Source organism: Leptosomus discolor, chromosome 3 (genome assembly GCF_034619465.1).
Source record: "Leptosomus discolor isolate bLepDis1 chromosome 3, bLepDis1.hap2, whole genome shotgun sequence".
In the NCBI taxonomy this organism is placed as follows: domain Eukaryota; kingdom Metazoa; phylum Chordata; class Aves; order Leptosomiformes; family Leptosomidae; genus Leptosomus; species Leptosomus discolor.
The window spans coordinates 18,930,914-18,953,509 of NC_141393.1; the positions used below are offsets into that span (position 1 = coordinate 18,930,914).

Sequence of the window (22,596 nt, forward strand, 5' to 3'; positions counted from 1 at the left end):
ATGAAGATGAAAGCATGTTGAGCAGCAACTGCTTGGTACCTCCTAATTCAGCAGGTTCAGTGTAGTCAGTGGGATGCTAACACATCTCTGCCCCACTCCAGCAGGGTACTTGGGTCACTCATGTTCTGCTGTACCACAGCTGCTTGGAATAGCAGTGGGGAAATACCTGAGATTGCCAAAGTACATGCACTGACCATGGGTTTTGTAAGTTGAGCAGAACCTGCAACACGAAATCGTGAATCCAGAGAGTACAGTCATGCTCCAGTCCATGGAGTTTCCATGTTTAAGCAAAGCACTTAACTGAAACCGGTAGTTTGTCTCATTTCTGATTCCAGAATTAACATGTAGGCTGTGCATTTGTACAAAAGCTCTCATGGGACACTGGGAATAGTCCACACAACCAGGTGCAATCTTGTACCAACCGGGAGCCCTGGGAATTGATGGGAGTGAGGAGCTGTGGTCATGCAGCTGATGCCAAGTGTATGAACCATGCACAGGTCTGTTCTGAGCAGAAGGGGAAGAGGCTGCTGACCATTTTGTCCCCTTGCTATGCACTTATCTGCATGGCTGTCTATAAACCTCAATCACAAAAGCAGGACTGGAACTGTGCTGAGCGAGCTAAGTCCTTTCACAGTTTAGCTGTTGTTTATCATCTTTGAGTAATGTTAAAAGTGTGCTAGCTAAGGAAAGGCTTAGATAGCTGGCAGGAGATCTAGAACCTGTGACACATGTTGAGCAATTTTCATACCGGGCAGAAGGAGCAGCATTACAGATTCATGCCTCACACTATTTAGTATCTGCTTTCAGGCTGATCATCTATGTGAAAAAACACTTTAATCCTTGTTTAGCAATCAACCAATAACATAATGCATATGGGATGCAGATAGAAAATGAATTCAGCGACCAACGGTCAGTCCTCAGACACTGAAGCATGCAATTAAACAGGTGTTTAGGGAGTTGATCCTGGATTGTGTCCAAGCTCAGCAGGGTCAGTCATCCTTGGAAAAGAAACACTGACCCCACACAGCAGCAGTTTGAATTTGGCTTCAGTCTGCACTTTAGGAATGTGGCATTGTTATTTCTCCCCTTTTCTTATCAAATGTAATTATCTTGAGAAAAAAAAGTTTTGAGAAAACATGTGATTTCACTGAGTAAAAATCTACTACTGAGGAAATTATTTCTCAGTGTCCAAATAAGGACTGGGGGAGAAGTTTGGGGAAAGTGCTCTGTTCCAAGTAATCTTGGAACTGATACCTAAGTTACTGAGCTCGGATGTTTAGTCCTGGCCTGCAATTATTCCTATAAAAAGTAGACATCCAAACTTTGTATTATTTTAAAATGGAGCCCCATGGGTTATAAATGACTGAACAAGCTTCGGTGTTTGAGCAGACAGAGATTCTGGAATGAACTTGCAGCCTTGAGCCTCTCTGCAAGAACTTCTCAAGAGCAGGGTGAGGTCTGGGGTTGTGATGGTACAACAGGGGGACTAAAATACAGATGGAATAAAAAAAAGAAGTAGGGCCCCAAAATCACCCACACCTCCTCGTAGAGGGGGGAAGAAGACTTTCCATGGCAAACTTTTTTCAGTCTGCAAGACCTGTGCTCTCACAACTGTCAAATCAATCTCCAGCTTTGCTAATGGCTCTCAAATAATCGTGGTGGCAAGATCATACCCCCATTTGTCAATGGTTGATCAAAAGAAGGAAACACAGCCATAGCTACTAATGTGACCAACAGAAATTTGTGTCATGATTATCAGAATTCATTACTTAAGAAAGGAAGTCATGCATGCTAAATATGTTCCAAATAGAACAAAATGTAACAGTCCATCTGCGAAACAGTGCATATTGCCAAAAGCATATTGTCTTGGAAATCTGCTGTCCACATTGGCTTACCTCTTCAATACAGAGTCCAAGCAAAGTTTCTCTTCTAATCACCAAATTCTCCAAGAACGTGGTTCTAGCTCAAAGGTGATGAGTCCACGTCCTTCCATGATAGCTCTCTGCTAGGGGTGTTATCACCTTGCCAGCTAGCAGGGAAAGGAGTTGTCATGGAGGGAATGGAATGATCACAGCATCCTGGGCATGGACCACGCCTGTGGAGGGATAAGCATAGTCACTGATCCCACCGCTTTCAACACCAGTGGATGGATTAACAAGGCAGTGGTCTCCCTTGTTCCTGCAGTGGCAGGTGCAAATTATGTCCTTGAGATGGAGGTTCTTTGGCAAGATTCCACATGCCGTTCCTCTGTCATGTGGTATGTAACCACATGCTCATAAATACCAAAACAAAACTCATCAATATATTTATTTAACTTTTTTTTTCTTTTAAATGTAGCTTTTTGTCAAGAAAGTCTTTTCCTGAAAGACTCTGATGGTGTCTCTGAACTGATGACAATCTTTATTTCCTTCTGTGTTCTTTAATGCATAAAGTCCTGTTTATGCACAAAGTCCTGCTTTTCTGAGCAGAAGAAAGGCAAACAGAGTCTTTGCTTACAGTTTTTGAACGTTACCTTCTGGTGAGCAGATGCTTCCAGTTCCTAAGCACCTCTTCTCCTTCTCCTCTTGTCTGCTGGCCTTCTTCCCTGGCTTTCCACCTCTTAAAATCACTTAGCTTTCCAAAGTACTTCCTGCATATCCACTTGCCCTAACCTGCAGTTTAATCCTTTCTGGGCTCTTTGATTCAACAGATTGTGTGCCGTAATAACTTGGATTCTTCCTCTTTATTTTGCTTCATGCTTCATAAAGATGCAATCATTCGATGTGTCCTGAAAGGAAGGTGGTTATCATGCCTAACATCTTTAGGCTGTTATAACATATTCTAGCATAAGAATGTTACCAACATCTTCTAAGTTTTCTGTGTTTTTTCTTCACTTACTACAGACATTAGAGATACAATATCTCTCACTAAAAATCAAATTTATTGATAAAAGTACAAACAAACATACAAACAAAAACTGACAGAAAAATTGCACGTGCTTACATTTAAATCTTTGCAAAGGAGAAATCACTTGGAAGAACTTCACAAATTCTTATCCCCATTTTCAGTAGTTTCACTGGCCAAGATAGATGTCCTAATGGCCTAGAAAATGAAAAAAGATGTAAGCAGAAAATCTCAGGTGTGATGGTTATAGATATAGATAAAAATAACTCAACATCGAATGATGTTAAATCATTCAGTGAAAACTTTAAGACTCCATCTTGACCACATAATCTGTTTTTTTTGGGACACAGGCCATAGAACGTTACCTAGCAAGTAGTGTTTCAAGCACACAGGTTTTTTGCTACAACATATTTCAAAGAAGAAATGCTGTTCAAGCATAAGGCCCTGAACTAAGGGAACATCTACCATGTGCTTTATTATGGTTTTCAGATGGTTAATCAGCAGTACTAGTAAAGTTTGTGCCTTATTTTTATTTTGAATTCACCTTCAAAACACTGAATTTCATCCCATTGTCTTTAGCTAGCTTTAGTGACCATTTCCATTTAAAAGCTTTGTTTCCATGAAGATGTTTATAGATCACAGGCAAATACACCTTGAACCTTTTCTTAAGTAGATTATTAAATGGAGCGTTATCTTGTCTGAGACAAATTTTCGTGACTTGGAATTACTCTTCAGAGATTTTCTGATCTCCTTGCAATATTGCTTTTTGAAGTGTTGACACCAGACATGTCTCTCAGTAACTATTTTACTCACACAACGTACAGTGGTAAGAACAATTTCCTGTGTCTACTCAGTGTTCTCATGTTTATGCTTGTACTTTCAGCAACACTGTGTCAGGAAAAGTTCATGTTCAAGTGATTATCTTTAATGACCCCACAGAGTTATTTCCACAATCAACATTTTTCACTCTTGATATATGACCTTGCATATGCCTGCCTTCAAATGCACTTTCAAATGTGCCCACTGTACCTAGCAAATGACTTTTATGTAAGAGATCTTTTCACTTTTTAGTTCTTAACTCCACCAGCTTGTGATCCTCTTTGCTTTTTATCCCAAATGTGGAAAACAGTGGACCAAAACCAGATCCTCAGGATCCCATAGACACTCACAGCATGATTTGACATTTATGAGTCTCTCTTGAGATTTCTGGTCTCCTAGTTTTAGCCTCTTTGGTTTGAGCAGTATTGAATATGTCTTGTCTTAATTTAATGGATTAGAGTATTATTTTTCTTTTTATCATTGATACAAATGAGAGTGGTCACAGTCCTGCATTCTTTGTGGACATGAGTCGGTATAAAAGATCACTACGTCTTCTGATAAGAATTAGCCTCCCTGGTGAGATGTGGTGTTGTGCTGCAGTACAACATCTAGGTTTTCTTTCTGACTATGTTAATATGCTGCTCCATTTTTTTATATGCATGGCTTTTTAATTATTTCATTTTTTTTAAGTTTATGGGCAATGACTTAAAAATTTCATTAATTGTTCTAGGATGTGTCTAAATTCTAAAGAATCCATGAAGATTACTGCTAGCTTTTACAGATAATAAACCACAAAGCCAGTAATTTGCATGCTAAACATAATTAGTTCATTTATTTATTTTGACATTGTAAATGGTATCTATCCAGTCACCAGGCATTCTGCCATCCATTAAAAATACAATCTGTACCAATAAAAACAAATCATCAGCACATCACATCCCACAAAAGGCAGTCAGTTAGCCAGAAATACAAAAAACCACTTTCTCCACCCTTCCTATCCCCAGATGAAACCCCATTGCCCCAGCCACCTCACCTCTGTCAAAATGTCAAGTAAATAGAACATCACACCCCAGGGTTGCTAGACCGAACCACCACAGCCATAAATTTTTAAGGCAGACACACCAAACTAAGAGAGAGGGATGTGGTTAATTGTGGAATATTAGGGCTCAGGCTTTTGCAGCAAGGGCTTCCTGACAAATGTATATGGAGCTGCTGCCTACCTATTCTCTCATTCCGTCAGTAAACCAAAGATCTTTAAAATGCATGGCTTTGAGCCATGAGGCTCTGTGTTCCTTCTAGGTGGTATTTCTTTGGAAGCAGAGAGCAGTGGTCTGGACAGGCTGTGCAATTGCTCTCAGTATTCAGTTGGGAAGTAACAAGTGATTCATTCCCACTTCAGGAGAATTTTCATTTCAGTCTGGACTTCTGCCTGAACCTCTGCCCTTGGAACTAGCTGTGGGAGCAGTAATGTGAACACAATAACTGGAAGGATGGATGAGGGAATATAGATGGCTGCTAATTTGATAGCACACAGCAGCATAATCAAGAACCAAGACATCCAGGGCCAGCATTGGCCAAGCACTCCTTGGCAAGAAATGTGCCTTGGTTCTCTAGTGTGGTTTTAAGTGCTGAACAGCTGCTCTCTCAAAAGCAAGAACCTCTAAGGAGTCATCCAGAGTCACTAGTCACTTGGGAAAATTTGGACTTATTCAAAATGATTAGGTATGAAGATCTTTAATATCTGCTTGTTTTCATATGTAATTTCACAGCAACAGTCTCAGCCCTGGCTGTAAGGGTAAGAAGAGATGTAGTAGCTAGATAACTTTTTCTTTGCCACTGTCAATAGTTCTTTCTCTGTTTCAGTAACTACTGGAAACTTTGAGGTTCAGTGCACTATTAGGGTGGAACAGTAACGTTGTGAGTAGCATAGAGTTTAGCTGAATGCCTTTGAGGTGTCCTAGTAGAACATAACGCTTTCAGAATGATAGTTACTCTTTTACTTTAGATCTCATTAGCCAACATAGAGGCTGCACAAGATTTCTCAAAAAGTTGCATCTTTAAGTGTTGATATAATAGGGGCAGGTTGGATTGGGCTATGTGAAGGACCAAAGACAGAAACTAAAGAAGTCAGAGGTATTCAATAACGCTAGCTATTAGTAAAATTTAGACTTGTTCTTGGGATGCAGCTAATGTTTTCTAAGGATGTTGGCGATGAAAGGTACTAACAGCAGATTCAGTAGAATGAAAACCATCCTTGGATATCAATGATGGGTGACACTATCTGATGCTTTCATGGTATTGATGCCAAAATCATGAAATATCGCAACCTATTAACACCTTAAAGGGGGGGTAGTGGGGTTTCTAGGGTTTCTTGATAGCTTGCTTCACTTTAGTGAGTCTTCTGCTCTCCAGCTGAATAGACTTTACTTTGGGGCTCAGAAAACTCATTGTGGTATTTCTTTCCATGGTGAAGGCCACAACACAAGTTATGCTGGGTCAGAGGCACTCTTCCAGGCTCCAGAAAACTGCATCTCAGGGACTCCTTAGCCACATGTGCTATTCTTGTTTTGAGTAGGCCTTTACAATTTTTTATTCTCTGAATTTGTCTTTTCTGCTTTGAACCTACAAAACTATATGATTTAGTATCATATGCATTTAGCATCACAGTTTTACTCTAGAATTGTGTACGACCCATTACAAGGGCAGAGGTGACACAATTGAGCTTTGAAATTGTATTCCCAGGGCATGAACATACAGAAGGTTTATGTTTGAACGGGACAGAAATAAGCTCTGCAACCAGAATAACCAATGATTTACAACATTGTTGTCTAACTGTCAGGTTGTTTCCACTTGCAATTTTCCTCTCAACCAAAAATGCCATGAGAGTGTTTTGATATAGTTTTGATGCTGGCACTTAAGTCTAGTGAATCCATTATAGGCAATCTCTTGAAGTTTTGTGGCTAGTTTTCTCCCCAGTGGAAATAATTTGGTTGGGGTTTTTTTTCCTTTCCCTGACAAATGTCTAGTTTTGACTTTATCAACACACCAGATCTCACTGTATGCTGCACTGTGTAAATGGGCTGTGCAAGGCACCCTCTCTCGCCCAGCTCTGATATTCTTCAAGAGGATACCTAATGGTTAGCCAGTTGTTCCACCAACATTTTTCTCAGTGTGCAAATATCAGCCTGCTCTTCATGAGCCCATGTAATGTAAATAACCCCTGGCAGACAGGCTGGGATTATACTACCTGTTTGAACTGAGAAGGCTGCTTGCCAAAAAGAGTTGATTCAATTGCATTGGCTGGATCTGTCAGAGTTTAATGGCGCATCATGGTAAGGGGCAGCCTTAGAGAAAGCTAGAGACATGTAACATAGAACTGGGTGTGTGAGCTCAGGCCCAAGCAAAAAGATTTGATGTAAAGCTGTTTATACCTGTTGGTTCCATAAAACTCCATTAACGAAGTCAGTGAGGTACTATTCAGTGTAAAACGCGGCAAGTCAAGGTGTTCTGCGTAGACAGCTTCAGGCTGATCAGGTTTTCTAGGGACAGCATAAACTCCACAAGTAGCCTCCATTGTAAAAAAATTTGCCTTCAAATGGAAATATGTCTCCAATACCACCACAGAAGGTGAAGACTGGGAGTAAGCAAAGAAATCTGCTTGATAGCAGAGAAAAGAGGATCTATGTCTTACTCTTCCGGAATGATTGTACTGCTGCTCATGCAACTCCTACAAAGATGACTTGGGAACAAAACCGAACCCATAGCCACTCGCTGCTTTTGGTGAAGGATGCATGTTGCACCCCTGCAAGAAAGATGTACCACAGAAGAGTGGAGGATGTGTAGTCTTCAAACAGCATTGCTACCATATGTGGTGGTAAGACCCTGACCTTCGTTTTGTCTCCACTGTGCTTCACCTATTGTTACTGGAAGCAAGGAGCACGGAAAATTAAAATCTCCTTTTCAGGCTTGGTAGGCTAGAAACAGCAGAATTGGCCAGATCCCAAGGTCCCACTCCTAAAACAATAAGCAAACATGACAAAGAGAAAGCTTTTTCATTTAGAAAACATTAATGTCATTTTATTAAATTTATGGTTAGATAAAATCTGTATTCAAATACCGCCAATTATGTGTGATACGCAGTATAAAGGGAGGATCCAGGATTTTTAGCTCAATCGCAGAAGCAATAGCTGAACTGAACAACGTATCTATGTACCTATATAGTCTAGACTCGTTATCTTACCCTTTTCCCACTTCCCTCACCATTTTGCCAACCTTCACCTGGCCAATAAATACATGGGAGCCGATTTCTTGCAGAGTTAATTACCTCTATTTGTGCCACTCTTGTTATCTTACCAGCTTTGCCTCACCGTAAATTGCTCTGGTACAGATGTTGGCAAGATAAGAACTCCAGACTCTCTCCATATATATACTATGTATGTATTTCTATATATATCTGAACATGTTAGATATGCTGCTGTGGCAGACTGGATCAGTTATTTCATGGATTTCACAGCTGCCTGGCTGTGCTGGGTGCCTCAGGGGCAGATACTGAGACGTAATTTCTGCCCTCTGCTGCTCCAGCCCAGTGCGGTTGTGAGATACTTTCGGTCATGACCCAACAAAGTCTGGGTTAATAAGAATCGGGGGGGGATCAAGGGAGTAGCATTGCTTCGATGACGTAGTACTTCAGCAAAGGCCAGTGCACAGTATGCTGGAATAAAAAATAGTTTAGGTATCAATAAATAAAACATAGAAATCTGAGCTGGCTGAAAAAAATGACAAAATTTATCTTTTGATATTTCCATTTCTGACATCTAGAGGCAAACCCGATGCCAGAAACATCAGGGAAGAGATTGAGCAAGGAGGGATTCAAACTGAACTTCTGACTCTGAAAGGCATTTTTAATCAGTTAGGTTCCAGGGTCCTGGCTTATAAAAATGTAGGAATGCTATTCACCTCCTTTCAAAAAAAAAAATATGGCCCACAACAAAAACACCCTAAGGGGTCGTAATAAAAACCCAAATACATTAAAAACAATAAGGTTGGTTAAAAAAAAATAAAATTAAAGAGTTTTATTGTCAGGAAATTGATTCCAGGGAAGTATACATTTTTTTTGTCAGGTAAAGCTTGATTTTGGTTGAACCTTCTGTCAGAAAAATTACAGTGAGATGATCTGCTTTGGTGGGGGTAGGAAGTAATTTTTTTTTTTTTACATGTCTGAGTTGTGTTTGTACCTCTGTCGAACTCCTGTTCAGCTGCTACTCCGCAGTGAGGATATATAGCCCTTTCCCTAGGGCCTAACACTGCCCTGTATCATGGAAATCCCCGTTCAGTGACAAAGCAAATGTGGAAGTAATAAAAAGCTCAAGTTAGTGCAATCCCTTTCTTGAGAAGCTCTGAGAAACACTGGGTCATCTTGCAAAAGGGAGTGATTTGATGAGCACCCTCAGTTCTCACTGCCCTCAGACATCTATTATTGTGAATTTTACTTCAGGTTACGGTCATTCTCTCTACTACACCACACTTCGGTTCTTCGCGTGGAGCCAGTGTACACATTGTGAGTGCAAGTCCCTGTACAGTGTGAATAATCTTTTGTCTTTGCCATTTCTAATATTTCCTTGTTGTATTTCTGTGTTACAGATGTGGACGAATGCGCTTCAGATTCTCACCAGTGTAACCCCACCCAGATCTGCATAAATACTGAGGGGGGCTATACCTGTTCCTGCACTGAAGGCTACTGGCTGTTAGAAGGCCAGTGTTTAGGTAAACACCCTGTGCAATATGGTATTTGAGCACCTGTGTATGAGTACCTGTGAATAGGTGAAATAGCATCACTGAGCATCTTTGTCAAGCACATGGTTAAACCTTCAGGTACATGGAAACAGTCTTCCACGTTTGTAAGTGCCAACGGTATGCCTGGCAGAAACTCCCTTGCGGAACAAAAATGTAAATGTAAATGCCATATGACTAGCATCCATGTAACATGTGGTATTTTCATATTCCCAGTCTGATCTTCATATAAGATCAGTCACAAGCACGTATACAAAAAGATTTATTCCCAAACAGACCTGTCCTTTCCTCACCGTTACAGTGTGGACCCAAAGGGATCAGTATTTGATGCCAAGAAACAGGCCAGTAAATCCCTAGATTCAACCAGCTGTTTTGTTTGGGGGTGAGAAAAAAATTGCCTCTGAACTGGGTGCCATTTCAGTAGCTTCCAAGCAGTTTTATTTCCATTTTATTATTTTCCTTGCAGCAATGTCCTGTTCATCCTTTTAGCTCAGCCCTGCTGAAAAAACCATCCTTCAACAAATAGCATGGCAAAACCTTCCAGCTCCCCTCTCCTCCAGCCCATTTCCCTCACTTGACATGCTCATGTGATGATGAAGTGGCAGTTAATTTTAGGTACACAGATAGTACCTAGGAGATAGGATACTTTTAAAAGTTTGCTCATTATTAGTTTTTGCCCTTAGTGCAGCCTGTCTGCCCGCCAGCTCTGCAAAGCTGGACTGTCCTGTCACGACACCTCCGCTGGAAGGAGAACAGCTTTCCCTGCCCATTCATCCCTGGAGCCTCTCCAGTTATTTTCCAACTTTCTCCTCCCAAGTACCAATTCCAGTGAAGGACTGACTCATGGCTGCTTTCCTAACTACTGCAAACGGCTGCTGTGTAACTCACCTGGCAGGGACAGAGATGAGCCTCATCCAAGCTGGGGTCTGTGCAGCCGTAGCTGCTTTGGGGAGTCACTGTCTTGTAGTTCCTCTGGGATATGAAGTCTCCAGGCCCCCTGCTGCTTAATCTCTGATAATTCCTCTTCTCTTGGGAGAAAAAGCTGGTGCCAGGGGTTGTTCACGTGATGGAGTGCGAATGAGGGAGGGCAGGGAGGGGGATTCTGCTCTGCATCACCCGTCTTGTTATCCATTTACTTCTCCCAGTTACGGCCCAAACGAAAGGGTTGTGTGCAGCATTCATGATTTGGACATGGATCTAAAGCACTTTACTGCTTGATGGATATACCAGAGAACTGAAATGGCTGCATTGCTGAATCGATTTGAGTATCTGCTTATGCTATTTAAAATAGGCAATAACACCCCAGTGTTGCCCAGGTAATCATAGGGTGGATTATTACAAGGCGATGCAAAGAGCTAAAAGCAAATTGTGTTCAGAGTTGCTATATTTTTCCCTAAGTGTCAAAAAAGTCTCAGTTTTCCATACTTTCCACTGGCCTTGGAAAAGTAATTTGTGCTGGCATAAAGCAGTAAAAGACTCTAATCAGAGGGCTGGGTTGGGTTTTAGAGACAGGCTTTTTTGGGGCACTGTTAGTAAACCACAATTACAAAAAGGTCCACTTCGATCTGCTGTAATTATCCCAGTAACATTTATAAAGGAGGAGCCAGTACAGCAGTACCCACATGACCCACCCACAAGAAGCAGCCCTGTAAAAGTCCTCATCCTCAAGGACTCGAGATAAAAGCTCTGCAAAAGCCAGAGCATGTATTTAAAGTAATGCATTGTATCAGTGAAATGAGATATTAATTTACTTAAAACCTATGTCACTTTTTGCAGGATTTGGGCCAAGCCTATTGCTGATGTACATGCCATAGCTGACCCTGGCCTTTAAGTTATCTTGCTATTTAGAATGCAGTGGGAAAAAAAAGCTAGTAAGGGTAAAACTAAGTGTCAGTGTCTGTGTTATTTTGCACAGAGAGAGTATTTCCAAGACTTTTAAGATTTTCAGAATGGTTTCCTGAGACTTTCTACGGCAAAACTGCCCCAATGAGGCCAACGACATAAACTTGAATTGCAGGATGTAGCTACTTATACAACAGATTCACTACATTGTTGGGTTTATGGTATTACCACATCATATAAAAGTTCAAGTCATTCAAGAATTCAGTTTCCCAACACATTCTTAATATTTAACACTAAAACAGGAAGCAGCCAATTTAGCTAACAAGTAATGAATTGCTGGAATTCTTGCAGATATATGTGTATATGTGTGAACCATAGGGAAAATACTGTAATTTTGATTTTCATGTGCATTGGAATCTATTGTGGGGGTCATTTCATTGAAATCTGTGCCTTCCTGCTTTGCTCCTTCTGGCAAACTGACTGGAGATAATATACTTGGGTTTCTACCGCACAAACTTAACTTCAAAGCTTTGAGAGTAGCCATTAAAAAAATCTCCATGAATCAAAAGCTAGTTAATACCAAAGGAAATGTAAAGACTTGAAAAGGACAGCTACTCCAGGTGTTTCATTCCAGTTCTTAGTCCAGGGGCAAAATTCTTCTAGCACTTACCATAATACATATCATACAGCATTTTTTTTTGCTTATAACAGTCAGTTGCATGTATTGCTAATGCTGCAGTTCAGCGCAAACTGCTATTCTGGCATTGACTTTACTGTTTACATTTTAGAGTCTGTAACTTGTCAGTTAAAAATTCATACAAAATGTGAATGTGACTATTTGAAAAAAAGCCTTTAAAAATATCCTTTCTAAAAAAAGGAAGTATATAGTAACAAATATTTATTGCTTTTCTAGTGAGTAGTGTTGGTATATGTGGAGGTAAAAAAGGTTTTTATCTTCATTCTGATTTGCTATAACGTTGGCTGTGCTTGTGCTGATGGGCTGTGCCAGCTATCAGGTATGCTTTGAGACAGCTGCTTAAAGGAACTGACTCTGGGCTTCCTGATGACATCACATTAAGCTGAAGATTACAGCAATGATAATGAGTTCATAGGACATACTGATAGATGTCAACTGTGGATAAAGACACATTACTACATTTTTCTGGGTAGAGATGTATTTTAACTATAACTCTAGGTCTGAACACCTGAAAGTTTGGGCTGTTAAATCAGTAACAAGTATGCTGGGTAATTTCCATGTTGCTGGTACCTTTGACTCGGTGTGTTTGCTGCTTTGTACCTGAATGTGAAAATGCAGACCACTCTACTTTTCGTCTTTCCCGTCTGTAGATATAGATGAATGTCGCTACGGCTACTGCCAGCAGCTGTGTGCCAATGTGCCTGGTTCCTACTCCTGTACGTGCAACCCAGGCTTTACCCTTAATGATGACGGAAGATCGTGCCAAGGTACTGTGTATGGTAAAACCACAACTGAAATCTTTGGTCCCAACCCAGCAATATCCTTAAAACTTGATTAGTTTTTAGAATACAAGTAAACTTCCCAGCACCGCTTTTGAAAATGTTCATAGGTTTGTCAGCCTGAGATATTTCTGTAGTTTCACAGTACATTGGAGGGGTACAGGCGCAACATGACCAGTGTATCAGCAGAAACATCCCCAACCCCCCTAAAGAATTCACTGAAACTACCAAGAGTTTAGGCACTGAGTTTTCTTTTAAAAACTGAGGCTGTGTGACCCCGCTGAGACAGGAACACTCTGTCAGATCAGTAAATTAGATCTGAGTGTCCCAGGTTCCAGGCTATGGTCCTGAGCATTAGACTATCTTTTGCTGTGATGTGCTACCTCAATCAAAGTCAGCACAACCTCTTCATAAAGCCTCTCTCTAGCTAAGCAGAGAGCATCTTCCCACACGCTGCAGGAAATGGTCTGTGCTAATGATGTCCAGAAGCCGCTAATGTCCTAAAAGGCAAAAATAAAAAAAAGTTTTGCCTTAGCCCTAGGTTTCCATGAGGACCGTTCCTCATCGCATTATCTTCCTCAGGAGTATCCTGCTGCACTTTGCCTCAGCCTGTCATTGCAAAATCAGTTCAATGATTTTAGAATTTCAGGATAAAGACAGAAGCATTTGTAATAAATATTTCATCTCCATCTTCCATGTTATTTTTTTGATTGAAGACATTCCCAAAATACTTCGTTTCCATGCATGTTGTGTTTCCAACATACTATTTCCACGCATCAGCCTGAATCCCAATAAACAATACTGACTTGGTTATATTTTTTTCAGAACAAATCATTCTGACTGTACAGCTAATTTCTTTGAAATGCTTTAAAGTAATGAATTGAAAATAGAGTTTGGGGAGAAGTCACTGATGCATTGGGCATTGGTTTCCCGTAGATGTGAATGAATGTACGAGCCAAAACCCTTGCACTCAGACCTGCGTCAATACCTACGGCTCTTTTCTCTGCCGCTGTGAACCTGGCTACGAGCTGGAATCTGATGGAGTTAACTGCAGTGGTAACTGTCTTTAGTTATTTGTTGCTTTGGTTTCTTAAATTCTATTAAGTTTTCTTTTCCAATGTACTGTTTTGCACATGCTTTTTTAAAAGTTTTTTGCCTTGGTCCATGGTTAGCAGCAGGATAGCTGCAACTCATATGATCTTCTTTCCAGTTAAAGCACACAGCAAACACCCTGAAAAGTACAATGGAGGAGGGCTGAAAATGTTTTTAAGCTAAATACTAAAAAGCTCCAAGATAGCAGCAAAACATAAGAAAATGCTTTGTAATGCTGAACAGGAAGCTTTATTAGAGCAAGTAAAGTAGGGATACTCCTAGAACATTCTTCCATTATTAAAGAAATACTTTATATAAAGCACTTTTCCGTTTGTCTGTGAATGCATGTATCCCTTTTGCTCTTACAGCTGCACACTTCTGCATGAAACCTTCCCCAGTTTCCCCTGTATGGCTCTGGCTACACTTCAGAAACAATATATGGTTTCTTAGTACAGCTATTGCTAATCTGTTCAGCACATAGCAGAAGAAACTGTGCTTATGTCACCATACTTTTTCCTCTCTTGTTTTTGTTTTTATTTTATTACTTTATTTTAATTGAAGGCAAAACTTGTTTCTGTGCTTAATGTTCCCACAGCCTGATAAAATTAGAGAATCCAGCCAATATTTCTTGGAAGGAAAAATGCGCTGGAAAATACTTGGTTTTTAATTTACAGTAAACAGATGTAACATGTTGTTTCTGAAAGAGAAGACATGTGATGTGCAGTGTGCATATAGATTAGTGTTTCCAAAGCTGTTTTTCCCTGAAAACCTCATTATTATAAGGGAAAGAACAAAGACTTAAATCACTGAAGGGTCTTATGCATGTAAAATCTAGAGCTGCAACATCTAACTTGAGTTTTCTGCTTTCTAATGGGGTTTCTGCTTCTAAGTTAGACTCCTACAGGTTTTTACGTGCTACTGTGCTAGTTGGTGGCCTGAATCAGTTAAGTTCAGTGCAATGCCACATAAACATTGCCAGTACAAAATGGTGACAGAAGAGGTGGTGCTTGAGTTTCATTCACGTCTGAGAGTTAAGCCAGCAAAATGGATGGACTTTCCACCACTCAGATTTAGAGCAGAAAACCTTTTCTTGACAATTATGTGTGAGAAAATGCTTGTCAAAGCAGGTCAAATTTCTCTAGATGAGCTTCTTTCACTTCACAAGCAATCACTAGACATCACCAAGGCTCACAAAGGGAATGCCTGGTTAGGAGGACAATCCTGCAGGATGCCAAGAGTGTTTAGGAACAGTAAAGGTGTGTCTGTCCTATGTGGGGCTCAGCAGCAGAAATGTAGGACCCTAGGGGCTTTAAGTCTCTCCAGCAACTGACAGCAGCTAAGCACATGTTCTATGAATCCAATGTGCTGGAGGTCTGGGCTAGGACATGAGGGGATGGGTGATATTTCACTGCAAAAAACACAACTTGCTGGGGCAAGTCACACAATAACAGGACTATGTAGGTGTAGAATTCTTTTCATGTCCCTTTTGATAATGTGGCTGCAGCCATAAAGCCACTTGAACATATTTGGACTTCAAATACTTTCCAATCCATCTACACAAAACACCAAAAGTGGATAAATGGACTGAGCCAAATTTAGAAGAAAGGGAAATTCAGTCTGAAGAGTAAAAGTGATTTGCCTTGGAGAGTCAACACATCAGAGCTGGGAAAAAGAACTTGGGAGTTCCTGGCTGGGGCTCTGGCCTTTGTTTCTTTCTTCCCCTGAAAAGGGAAATAAGGAAATGATTAACTGCAACCTCCCTCAGTCTAGCGCCTTTGCATGTGTTTTCCCCTCAGTCAGCCATGCCTCCATGTGCAGCTCTGAAGTTTGTCTTTCTCGCTTGAGCACAGTTCTGCAGAATACAATGACTGGTCAATTCATGAGTGCAAGGAGAAAAGAGCATAATTTCTGCTTTCAATCAGAGATTTGACAGACTGCTTAGTTTCCTGGGTGTCTGCGAGATGGCTGGGCCTTTCGGTAGGTCTGACCCAAGCTGGGATGAGCTCTGTAGTCTTGCTGGAATGCCTTGGAAGTAACTGGCTAGAGGCTAAGAAACATAAAGCAGCCAGGGTTGGCTGCAAGAGTTCTGCTGGGACCCATGTGGCCTCGGGAAAGGGAAGTTTGCTCTCCAGAAAAAAAAAAAAAAAAAAAAAGAAAGAAAAGAAAAGAAAACCACTGCCAAGTCTCTCCTTTCAAATTGCAGTTGCAGCTTTGTTGTTGGAGTAGCTCTATCTCTGACGCAAAACAGGACTGAAAACATGGCCAACTGGTGACAGGTATTCGAAAAGAAAAATAAATAAATAAAAGCCATATATTGTGTTCAACAGCAGCTTTGGTTTCGTTAGGAGAAAAATGTTTAACCAAGAACTTGTTGTATAGCATTTTGCCAGGTTACTGCAGAGCTCTAGGGAGCTCTTAGGTGCCAGCCTCCAGCTGGGGTGATGGGCACATAGTCTGGATGGCCACATGCCTGTGGGACTCTCTTTTGACTGCGAAGCCAAAGACTAAACTTTGTTTTACCACTGCAGACATGGATGAATGCAGCTTCTCAGAGTTCCTCTGCCAGCATGAATGTGTGAACGCACCCGGTTCTTACTACTGTGTCTGTCCTTCGGGCTATAACTTGCTTGACGATAGCAGAAGCTGCCAAGGTAAGAACATTCCTGTGCTGATTAAAACCCAAGAGGACTAGAAAATAGGTCCTGTGTCTGCAAAGAGCTTTTCAAGAAAGATGCTTGATCTTGGCATTGCACAGTGAATTACTCGTAGGGGCCAGTTATGAAATTCTGGTAAGAATGTCATCACGTGAATAATCCCACTGAGGTGAATTGGTGTGTTGGTGTAAGTAAGACTTTACTGACTAGGAAACAGCTACATAGGAAAGCCCTCAGATGCTCTCCTCTGTGCTGCATGTCTCTCTTTAGTTTTCCCATTCTCTAAGGTCAGAGGACTTGAGCAGCCAATTTCTATTCTATTTTTGCAGCAATTACCATACAGGACCACTCAAATAAGCAGAAATGAATGGAGTAAAAACTGATCTTGAAAGAGGGCCCAGTTATCAAAAGGTCACTTCTCATGGTGCAAGTGTGTTATGAATTTGGGGGCAATTCCTTAAGGCAGAAACCAGTTTGTAAGAGTGGTGTCTTGCACATATTTCCCTGCTTTAGCCTTTCTCTTGTTTCTTGTGTTTTAGATATCAATGAATGTGAAACCAGAAACTTCACCTGCACTCCACAGCAAACATGTTTCAATATCCCAGGAGAATATAAATGTTTAGACCCAGTAAGATGCGAGGATCCTTATATCCAGATTAATGAGAAGTGAGTAACATACCTGCAGCCACAAAAGCAAATTCTGTGTGAAGCACATCTAGAATGAACCAAACAAGCTGCATTTTTACAATGCAGCTCTGAAGTGTGTCTAGAGAGCTATACATACTTGCTGTTGCTGCATTTACCATCGGTAAGCTTTATAAAAATAATAAATTGCAATTCCTTACCAGGTCACCAGGTGGGATGTGATATGATGAGATGATGGTATGATACTCAGATGTGTGGGAAGTTACACTGGAAAAACACTTATCAGTGAGTAGAGAGAACAGCAAGGTTTGTAGTGTAATAAGAGACATTTACTTACATTACTAACAGACTTCATATATGCTCAAATGCAGCCAGTTTAGCAGTATCAGTAATTCCTGTAAATATTAACTAGCTTACATCTGGGAAGTACTTTAAAACATTAGATGATAGTCATAGCAGGATACAAGTAGTTTCCTCCTGCTTAAAGGTTACAAATGCTGAAAAGTCCACAGACTGATTTACCTTGTCCAGAAACTGAGTATGTCTGGATGGGACTGTTAGCACTGTTATTGTTTAAATTTGGAATTATTTGATCAAGCAAAAAATTAAATCCCACATTTCTTATACATTTTTGTAGATATTTGTCGGGGGCTCAAAATATTTACTATTTCATCCATAGTGTTTGCACCAAACCCAATTACTTGGGATTGCTTGGTAGCCTAATGTATTTTATAGAAAGGCAAGAGATGAAAAATCGGGTTCTTTCCATTATAATTTATTCGTCTTTACGTTGTTTTCTGAACTAGGGCAGCTGAGGAGTGGACACGTTCTGTTCTCCTGCCTCTGGGTTTACCTACCTTCAGAGGTGGTAGAGTCTTAAACTGGAATTTGAAATATCTGAAGCCTCTGTATCTAAATTCCCCAGAGCCCAACTATAGAGTCCTCACAGATCCGCTTGCATCTTGATCTCTGAGCTTTGTGTTTGGTGGCTTTGGCTCATGTCTAGATGTGACTGCATTTAACTTGTGGCATATGTCTAGAAGTGGCCGGTATAAAAGCCAAGTGAATTCCTTGCATCTGTGTTTTTTGTGGAAGAAACTGGGTGTTTGTAATGCCAGGAGCTTTTTTATGGAGGACATGCCAGATAAACTCTCTCAAATTTGTGTCAGTAGTGGAGGCTATAGAAAAAATAGGCAAAAAGGCCCAACTCTTTTCCAGTAAATTCCCCAACATGGCTTTTATAAACGGACATCCTGCCTCACAATTTTAATAAAGTTCTCTGAAGAAATTGGCAGCATGTGGCTGGGGCACATGGGCTGATGCATTCTGTTTGGGTTTCAAAAAGCTTCTGAAAAGAGCCTCACATAAAGTTATTATGGAAATTAAGCAGCTATAAGTAAGAGAGAAGTCCTGGGCACAGAAGAATAAGAGGTAAGAAGAAAGATAAAAAATAAATAGACTATTTAAATTGTCAGCTTTCACAGTGAAGTTCTGTAGAGGTCTGAGCTGGACCTACTTTTGTTAACGTATTTGTAAGCAACCCGGGAAAAAAGATAATCCATGAGATGGGCAAAGTCTGCAACAGTATCTGAGGACAGTAGAGAAAATGGTGGGCAGAACAGAATTGCAGGAGCCTCAATGACTGTGCAATAAAATGGCAGATGAATTTCACTGTAGATGAATGTAAAGTAAAAAGACAATCCCAAATTCACAAATTAAATAAAGAGCACTGATCTGATCATAATCTATCCAAACTGAGATTTGAGGGTTGTTATAGATAGTTCCATGATCTGCAGTACTCACTAGAGGTCAGAAAAGCAATTTGAATTTGTGATGTTAATAGGTAGAGAATATCCTTAGAGCACATGCCTTTGTGTACCCATATCTTCAAGACCGTGCAGTTCCTTCACTTCCTCTCAAAAGATACATAGCCGGACAAAGGTTCATAAAGGGCAATGAGGATGATCAAAATTACGGAACAGCTTCCTTGTGAGAAACAATTCAGTTAGGACTCTTCAGCCACGAACAGTGTCAAGTATGAGCTGCACGAAGAGGATTGACTGGCCACTCTTCTTTTAATAGAAATGCTGGGAGCATCAGCAAGGGGCAGTGCAGAGAGGTGAAGGGTGCTGTGGGGCTCCTGATCACAGGCGGCTGTGAATGCCAAACGTTCATGTGGGTGTAAGGGGAAGCTGGACAAGCCGATGGATAAGACATGCATTAAGGGCTGAGGAATATACAGAAGACATCTTTGTTTCACGAATTTCCCGAGTCACAAACAATTGGAGACTGTTGGTGGAAGTGTCATACGCTTGGCTTGCTATCCTGCTCTTCCTTAGGGCTCTGCATTTGATGCTAGAGCTTTGGTTTGATCCAGGATGTCTCACTGTATGTTTTCATGTAGTATATAAAAGATGGTTAAACAAAGAATATAACATTTATGTAGCAACAGCAGTGAAATGGCACAATAATTAACATTATATTTGGGACAGTTCAGTTTCAATTACTATCAGAACAAACATGTACCGAGTATTCTACACCTGCAGAGCTGCTTTAAAGAAAGTGCAGTTTTTCGACTGATCTAAGGACACAAAGAAAACCAAGATATTTTGCCCTAGAAGACAAGAAAAAGAAGGCAGGGATACAGGTAGGCCAGAATAGCAACACGGATAGTACTAAAAGTGAGAAAATTCATTACAAGTTTCACTGATTCTTTTAGCTGGTTGACAATGTTATTTGTTTATTTATTTATGCAGCTGTATTTGCATATAAAGAATCAAATAATACAGCAATTTGTAACCCCTGATGACAATCTTGTCTCTGATAATTAGCCGCTGCATGTGTCCAGCTGAAAACGCCGGCTGCAGAGATCAGCCATTCACCATCTTGTACAGAGTGATGGACATGGTGTCTGGGCGGTCCGTGCCTTCTGACATTTTTCAGATGCAAGCAACAACTCGCTACCCTGGAGCCTACTACATCTTCCAAATCAAATCGGGGAACGAGGGCAGGGAATTCTACATGCGGGTAAGTCTGGCGCTCACTGAGAGAAAACATAGAGTATCTTTTCATTTGCTGGATACCCTTCCAATAGCAGAACTCAGTTTTTAATGAATATCATTTAAACCATCAGTATGAGGCATTTTTACGTGCAGACGTGCAGAGTAGTGTGCTGATCTGAAAGGGCTGCTGGCTCTTTCAGGAAGGTAACCTACCCAAAGCAAACACACTTGTTTTATGAGACATTACATTCAGGAAAGCCCAGGGCTGTACCCATGTCTAAGAATAGCTCAGGTCTCCCATGCTCAAGAGAGCCTATTGTGCCAAACCTTTTTTTATTTGATGGACAAATAGTAATTGTCACTGAAACAGTGCTTTTCATTTGTTTTATTAAACTTTTCATTGGAAAATGAAAAACCTGAAAACCAAAAAAGTAAGCTAAAACCCCTCCCCTCTATCCCAAGAATTGACTTTCTGGGTTTTTTCATTTGTTATGTATTTTTTTCACTGGGAACACACATTTTATGTAGACATTGCTAGAGGAAACACAACTACCTTTTTTTTTTCATCTGAATTTTCCTCAGAAGACATCTCTGTTCCCCAGCCATCTTTACTGCAGTTCTGACACACAGGGGTGATGGGAAGCATCTGCACAGAATGAGGCACTGCCACCAAAGAATGGTGGCATTCAGAAGGTTGATTTTTAACCCTAGGCAAAACCTGGCTTTGCTGCTTACATTCAGTGAATATCAGTTGTTATTGATGGTTCCCATACAGAAACCAGTAGTGCCATAGATGCCAATACATGTTTCTCAGGAGAGCCTCAGATTCTCACTGTAAAAAGAGGAAAATGGTTCAAAATCCTGAAATGACAAGTGGTCCAGGGATGATCATTTACATCTCACAAGAGCTTTCCTGTTGCAAAGTCATCACTGACCCCACCGACCTCTTCCCCTCGCCTGGGTCAATCCGACTGATGCTAAGGCCAGACCGGTACCGTCGCTCCAGCCTGCCAGTTTTGTGTGTTTATCACAAGCCTGTCCATTTGTCACCCAAAGCCCTCAGCTGGCCCCAGCATCCTTTCCCCCCGCAGGGAGCAGCGCTGTTCCCCCGGCGGGCTGGCCGCCAGCAGCTGCGGTCTGACGAGGTGGCAGGGCCTGCCGCCCCGCTCCGCCTCACGGCCTTGTTGGGCTTCTCTGATCAGGGGTAACACTGGCACTCGGTGTCGTGGCAAAATAGGTCCCGCTTTGTGTACGCAAGTAAGCTGGAAAACAGCTTGCACTTGGTTTTAGTCAGAAGCTCTGATTTTTAAATGCTCATAGTCCACTGTTCTGGCCAGATATTTCAAAGGTCTGCTTCCACTTACTAAAAGACGGATTTTCTGAAGTGCCTTCACATATTTAAAGCTGTCTTCAGAGGGTAAGGTTTCTGACATTAACATACTCAACTATATGACAAACCCTGATCCTGTTCGCAGAGGAACATCTGTTCTCCAACCTCTGTTAACATAACCCCTTCTTGATGTTTGCTGCTTCAGAGTAACAGTGTTCTTTACATCAAACAAAACAGTATCTCACAAAAAAAAAAAAAAAAAAAAAAAAGACATCACTGCTTGTTTATACCCGAAATCATGTTTTCATCTTTTTCCATTTGGACAATAGCAAATTTCCATGTTCAACAGCTCCTCTTACGTGCAAGGCTCCCAAAGGCTTTACAAACTGTAGAAGGTGGTAGTTGATACAAAACACTGAAATAGAGCCAAATGCTGAAATGAAGCTCTCTCTCATGTGAATTGCAGCGGTTTCAAACAACGCAACTGAAACCAGTTATTTTGGCTGCTTGAAGACCATAGTGAGACCATAGTTTTCAAGAGTCATTTTAAAAAAAAATTCACCTGCTTTCTCTTGTTTTGTGCACAGCAAACGGGACCGATCAGCGCTACTCTGGTGATGACCCGCCCTGTGAAGGGGCCCCGTACTATCCAGTTGGACTTGGAAATGATCACTGTTAACACTGTCATCAACTTTAGAGGAAGCTCTGTCATCCGGCTGAGGATATACGTATCACAGTACTCCTTCTAAACCTTTGTACCCCGGAAACATTAAAACAAAAGAGACAGTTCCTCCTCTGCAGAACTCTCTCCTCAGAAGCCAGTACGTATAGCAGCTCCAAACCAAATCAGTATTTCCACAGACCTGGTGACCTATGCCTGTCTAAGGAGGGAGGCCTCTTCATGCACAGTCCCTACCACGATGCAGACATCTGAAGATGTATCGTCAGCAGATCCCATATGATTCTCTATGTGATCATATATTTTAAGGACTCTTCTTTCCATTGTAAACACTTCTAGGGTATGAGTCTGTGTTTGAAAGACTGTGAACCTTTGTAGCTCCAA

General features: G+C 41.0%; 1 protein-coding gene across 1 annotated transcript in view; it reads left to right on the forward strand.

Annotated features, from left to right (window-relative positions):
* The window catches only part of FBLN5 (fibulin 5), a 44,804-nt gene extending 22,522 nt beyond the window's left edge, over positions 1-22,282 (forward strand). The window contains exons 5-11 of the mRNA XM_009947189.2: positions 9,343-9,465; positions 12,682-12,798; positions 13,747-13,866; positions 16,431-16,553; positions 17,096-17,222; positions 20,033-20,228; positions 22,121-22,282. Coding sequence (XP_009945491.1) covers positions 9,343-9,465; positions 12,682-12,798; positions 13,747-13,866; positions 16,431-16,553; positions 17,096-17,222; positions 20,033-20,228; positions 22,121-22,282 — 968 coding nt within the window. The remainder of the gene's footprint in view (positions 1-9,342; positions 9,466-12,681; positions 12,799-13,746; positions 13,867-16,430; positions 16,554-17,095; positions 17,223-20,032; positions 20,229-22,120) is intronic.
* The last annotated feature ends 314 nt before the right edge of the window (positions 22,283-22,596 follow it).